Genomic DNA, 6,000 nt, shown 5'->3' on the forward strand with positions numbered 1-6,000 from the left:
TAGTCCTGGGAGGAAGGTAGCCACCTGCCAACAACTTTTCCTCCAACAAGACAATATTCCTTCCTTGCTGTGATGTGATGCCACGGTAGTAGAAAGAGCTTTGGAGATGGAGTCAAGGTGAGCTGCATTTGTATCTCAGCTGTGCTGTGTACTTGTAATCACTGTGACCCAGGAGAAATCATTTCCACTTTCTGGGTCGCAGTTTCTTCATCTGTAAAAGAAGGTGACTGGGTGATACCTAAGGTCCTTTCCAACTTGAAATCCTCTGATCCAGAACTTTGTTTTGCAAAGCAAAGATGCAAACAACGAATTAAAGGGGAAAAGATTGGCCAGCCCTACCAAGGACAAAATCAGCCAAGGCTGCAGTGGGAAGGATTGTGGTAAGATTTCAAGAAGGACTTTCATGAAGGAGAGGGATGGATGGGACTGGAGAAGGGACAGGAGAATAAGCAACTTCAGTATGGGCAGATTGTCATCTGCCTGGGACAGTGTTGGAAGCATAGGATCTGTCTCTAATAATAACAAGAGTTAGTAGTTATATATCAATTTAAGATTTGCAAAGCACTTTACATGTGTTATGTCTGTTTACCCTCATGGCAACTCTGTAAGTAAGGTAGGTACTAATGTTAACATCATCTTATAGATGAGAAAACTAAGGCTGACAGCAGCTATGTGACTTGCCCAGGATCGCACAGCTAGTAAGTGTCTGAGGCCAGATTTGAACTCAGGTCCTCCTGCCTCCAGGTCCAGTGTTCTATCCACTGAGTCACCTAGTTGCTCTACAGAACTTCTTCAATGATTTAATGCAATAATTCACAAACTTTTTGGTCTCAGGACTCTTGACTCTCAAAATTTATTCAGGACCCTCCAAAGAACTTGAGCATATATGGGTTCTATCTATCTGTATTTACTGTGCTAGAAATTGAAACATATTTTGAAACTAATTTTGGTCTCATGGACCCTTTGGAGATGGGCTTTGGGGATGCCCAAGGGTCCCCAGACCATACTCTGAGAACCTTGGTCTAATACCTTAGAAAGCTTTGGGGGCAGGATTGTGGGATGAAAAGAGCAGACCTTCAAGAGAGGGAAGAAATGCCAGGAAAAGAAGGGGGATTACTGGTCTTGAATCTGGGGAAAGTATGCCATTGTGGAAAGAGCATTGAATTTGGAGTCAAAGGACCTGTGTTCAGATTCTTTTTTTTAAACATGTTCAAATTTTCAGTTTGGCAGCTTACTCTTTCTGTGACCCTGAGGCTTTCCAAACCTCAATTTCCTCCTCTGTAAAATGAAGAGATTGGACTGGTTGATCTCTTTCTGCTCTAACTTCTAAGAGCCTATGACTTTTGAAATGATCTGAAGCTTTCTGAGACCTTTGTGAATCTACGGAATTCACTTTCAAATGCCTGGGTGTAGAGGTATGAAGGGATGATCAAGATTTGGGACTAAAGATCCAGTGCTGAAGGTGGGGATCCAGCGACGTGGTACTCATTTGACCATGTTGATGGAGTGTCAGTCACACCTTATCTCAGAAAGATGGAAGAATCCAATGGTTGGAAGGGAGATAGTGGGGAAGATAGGGTCTTGGGTCCTTTTTCTGTCACCTTAAGGGGCAGGGGTGGGGTAACCCCCAAATCTCACCAAAGCCATTTATTCCCCTCCTGCTAGGCCTCCTGCCAGCTCCCTTCCTCCCCTCTGACTGCCCTGCTCATTTTCTGCCTTTAGCTCCATCCCTATTAGAGGCTGCATTAGCTTCCTAGGCAGCTCTGATTACAGACATCTGAATGACAAAGTGCCTCCATTACCCCAGCTCCCTCCCCCACCCGCCTGGCCCGGGATGCTCTGGTTTCAGCACTTTCTTGCCAGGACTCAGGAAGAAACCACGACAGCATAAGAGTGCTACCCAGCAGCATCTCCAGCAGAGTTTGGGGGATGGAGATTCCTGAGCCCCTAATTCTAACCTCCTCCTCCCCAACTGCTGGCCCTGGCACTGGATAGCATCCTTGATGCTTACCTGCCTAAACTAGCACTCTGTCCTTAACTATGCCTGCCACTAATTCGGACCTTCCCCTCAGAGCTACCTATCTGACATGACCTTTAGCTTCTGATTCATATCTCCCCTCTAGTCTCAGAAATCTGGGAAATAATTGGTCTTTTATAGCAAAAAATTCTTCTCCTGGACTCTTCTCTGCCCACCCAGTTCCCCCAGACATCTGTCATCCAGAGACGCCCAGATAAACCCCAGAGAGAGGAGAGATAAATAGGCCCAATTTTTCTCAACCTCTGTTCACAAGATAAGTTAATCTTCTAAACTAGAGGTTCTTAACCTGAAGCCGATGGACCCCCTAGGGATAGATTTGGGGGAGGGAAACCATGACCTGAATGAGAAAAAAAAACCTCCAAATAAAAATTTTGCATTTCCTTCAGTTTTTTAAGAAGGTGATTCTAAGAAGGGGTCCATGGGCTTCACCAGATTGTGAAAAGCATTCACAACACACCCAAAAAGCTTAAGAACTCCATTTCTGGTTAAAGCCTACAGCTAGATAGCCGAAGAAGGAGTGGTCATTGGGAGTGCCTGGTGGTAGTTCAGCCCTGATCCTACCTCAGCCCCACACCTAGGTCAGATCTGGCCATTCTCGGGGGGGGGGGGGGGGGGGGGGGTATTCCTCAGTCACCCCGATGACACTTACCACCACCTCCCTCAGACGATTCACTCCCGCTCCCCCCTTCCAGCACTTCAGCCTCAAGATCAATGCCATCTGAGCCATACAAAACAAAGTGCTTTGGGAGGCCCCAGGGAAAGTGTGGTCTCAGGCATTCAAAGCCTTTCGTGATTTGGCCACACCCACCCCATAGGGTCAATTTTGCAAGAAGGTAACCCTGCGAGTGTAGTTTCGGGGACCAGGCCAATTGAAGGTGCTTTCTTGTAGAGTCTGAGAAGAAATCCTCACCTGCCTTTCTCTCAGCCCCTGTGCCTGATTTAGAGCTATCAGAGCCTGATTCAGAGTGGGCACCTAGGAATACAGACTAATCTGACTGTCCCGCTCCATAGTTCCAATAATTGCTGGACTGGGGCCCCTTTGTGGGGGACACGCTGACCTTCACCTCAGACAGCTCTCCCCATGACTCAGCAAGAGAGGGATCCAGAAGATCCTGACATCCCACCCCATCCCCAGTCCCTGGCTAGCTTTTCAGAAGCCAGACATCCCTAGGTCCGATTTCTCTACTCTTAGAGAGGACGCCTCGGACCCAGAAATCCAGTCGTCAGCCCAGTTGGTCTTCTCTCTCTTCTGTTTCTCTCCCGGCTTCTTTTCTATCCCCCAGGGACCAGGGCTTTGCCCGGTAGAATGCCAAGCTTTCCCTCCGCCCCCACCAACTCCCAAGATTAGGAGCAGAGTAGACTCCTGAGACTGTTAAATCTTTCCCGCAGCAGGCAGCGGAGCCCGTTAGGGGAAGGCGGAGCTAGTTCAGATAGCGTGGAACAGAAGTGTGCGGGACAAAGTTGTAGGATTTGTAGACTGGCTACACCGAGCAGAGCAGGACTAATTTTTTAGGGAATGAATGGGATGGGATGAAACGAGAATGGACTGCAGCGGCTGGGGTTGCCCCATTTTCACTCTCCCCTGAGCGCCCTCTCTTGGCCACCGACCTCCCGGGTTCGGCACTTTATTCATTAAACCCCGGGAGCCAGATTTAGCTTGTATCCCCCCAGGGAACCCACCTTATTTGGTGCGTGGGACAATTCAGTTTCTCTGTCCTTTACTGGGCACCCGGACAACAGGTCAAGGAATCCCCTTTCTTTGCCTCTCTTTCTGCTTAAAACCAGCTTGTGGACGTTACCCCCTAGCCCACCACCAGGAAGGGCTCTGGGAAGCTCACGCCAAATGGGAGTGGGAGAAGAGAGTTGGAAGGATTTCGAGAAGAGTGACCGGTGATGCCCTAAGAGAACGGAGAACTCGGGCCCCAATCCCCTCTCCATCTGCAATCTCCGAGCTAGGTATGTCATAGAGGAAAATTGTCCTGACTAGCTCCCATGCTCTTAGTTTCTGATCTCACCTTCAGCCTTCTGGTCCTACCCATTTCATTGCTCCTTCAGCCCCCTTCTCTGTTCTCTGCCCCCACTTTTCGGCTTTCCTTTCCTCCTTGCCCTCCCCTGCTCCATCACTCTTTTCATGAACCCCCTTCTTGCTTATCTGCGCCTCCAACGCCCCTTCTCTGTAGGCATCCGGTTTCGTTCATTAGCGCATCCCCCTCCCCTCCCCTCATTGTCCTGCCCTGTCCCTATTGTCGGATGTCCCACCCTCGATACCTTCTGCCTGCCCTCAGCCCCCAATTCCCGTTCCCCACTGCCTCTACTGAAGCTTATCGCTGGAGCCTGCTCCCCCATTCCGTCTGTCCCGATGCTCAGTTACCCCACCCACCCCATCCCCTTCTCCACCGCTCCCTTGCTTCGTTGGTCCAACCGAAGCTCCTCTAGGTGATCCAGGCGTCGGAATACCCTCTACCTTAGCCAACCTACTCCTTCCAGGGACCGAAGAGTCGGAGCACCTCTCCTATCTCTCTCCCTTCATGACCCCACTCCAGGGACCAAAGCGCCCGAGTCCCCTTCTTGACTAGCTGAACCTCAACACCTCCCTCCGCTTCCGGAGAACCCAGGCATCTGAGTTGCCCCCTTCCTCCAAACACGCGCTTCTCTAAGAGACAGGCATCCCAGTCCCTTCAGGCATCAATGTTCTTCCAAGGTTCCTCGGAAAGACCGAGGCGTCGGTCCGAGTCTCTCCCACACTATTCCAGCGCACAGTGGCCCTGGAATTCAAGTTCTCCCTCCTAGCGTCCTCCCCTCTAGTATCCGCGGGCTCTGCTCGCCCTTCCAGCCCCAGTGCGTCCGAAGAGAGGACACCTCCCATTTGAACTCACCCCCAAGAGCAACAGCAGCAGCAAGCGGAACGACCCTTCCATGGCTGGGTAGGTGGACAAGACCACCCTTGGGTGCCTGGTGGCACCTCCCTCCCTCCCCCACCCAGCTTCCTTAGCTCAGTCCTTCTGGTCCTGCTTCTGCACTCGCCAGGAGCCAGCCGAGGCTCCGCTCCCTCTGACTGCTGGCAGGAGGTACTCGGGAGAGCCAGGGCTACGGCCCCGCCCCCTCCCCGCCCATACCGCCCACCCGTCCGGAACAGTGACTGCCCCGCCCCGCCACCCCTCAGTCCCGCTGCCTGGAGTGGGGAGGGGAGGGTGCAGGGGAGACCCGGCCATAAAGCCGAGCTGCTCCTCCATCACTCTCCCCACCTCCCACTCCCACCCCAGCCCTTTACAACCCATCCCCTGTCCCGAGCTTCCTCTTTCCCCGTCACCAACCTGTGCTGTGTTTTCAGGGCCTCTCTATCTCTCTCCTACCCTGCATCCCTTGGCTTCAGTTCTGTCTCCTTGTCGCTCTGCCAATCCTCTATTCTCTCCCCTTGTTTCGTATCTCAGTATCTACTTCTCTACAGTCCCTCCCTGCCCTTTCCTCTCTGCCTGTCCTCAACCTGATGTTTTTCACCTCTTTTCTGTTTATTTTTGTTGTTGTTGCTCTCTCCCCACCTATGATTAGAGTCGTCCCCCCTTCTCCCGCCACTCGAGGTCTCTTCCTCCCCACCTCCTGGGCAGTCACTTATCTACCTCCTGGCCCAGGCAAAAGCTCCGTTCTCTCTCTATGCAAAGGCCTTTCTGGAAGAAGGCAAGTGGAAATCTCTTGCCCTCCCTTCCTCAGTCTCCCTTCCAGGATGTAGTCGGTCATCTGAATTCTGAGGGAGAAGAATGGATATAGGGATGGAGTGGATCCCAATGATTGACTGAATTCTGTCTTTGCTCACAGCTGGGTCGGTTCCAGAAGTCTAGCGATCAGACATTGCCTTTGTCCCTCCCTCAAACTATACACATTCAGTGACACACAGGTGAGAACCAGGAATCACCAAGTAGGCATTTACACCCCTGAGCTACACCAATCTGGCCCTAGGACATTAA

At 51.4% G+C, this 6,000-nt stretch overlaps 1 protein-coding gene across 1 annotated transcript in view; it reads right to left on the minus strand.

Annotated features, from left to right (window-relative positions):
* Positions 1-5,091, minus strand: part of NGFR (nerve growth factor receptor) — a 28,853-nt gene extending 23,762 nt beyond the window's left edge. The window contains exon 1 of the mRNA XM_072646116.1: positions 4,915-5,091. Within this exon, the coding sequence (XP_072502217.1) occupies positions 4,915-4,956 (42 nt within the window). The 5' untranslated portion in view covers positions 4,957-5,091. The remainder of the gene's footprint in view (positions 1-4,914) is intronic.
* Positions 5,092-6,000: the final 909 nt, after the last annotated feature.

Source organism: Notamacropus eugenii, chromosome 2, assembly GCF_028372415.1.
Source record: "Notamacropus eugenii isolate mMacEug1 chromosome 2, mMacEug1.pri_v2, whole genome shotgun sequence".
Taxonomy (NCBI): domain Eukaryota; kingdom Metazoa; phylum Chordata; class Mammalia; order Diprotodontia; family Macropodidae; genus Notamacropus; species Notamacropus eugenii.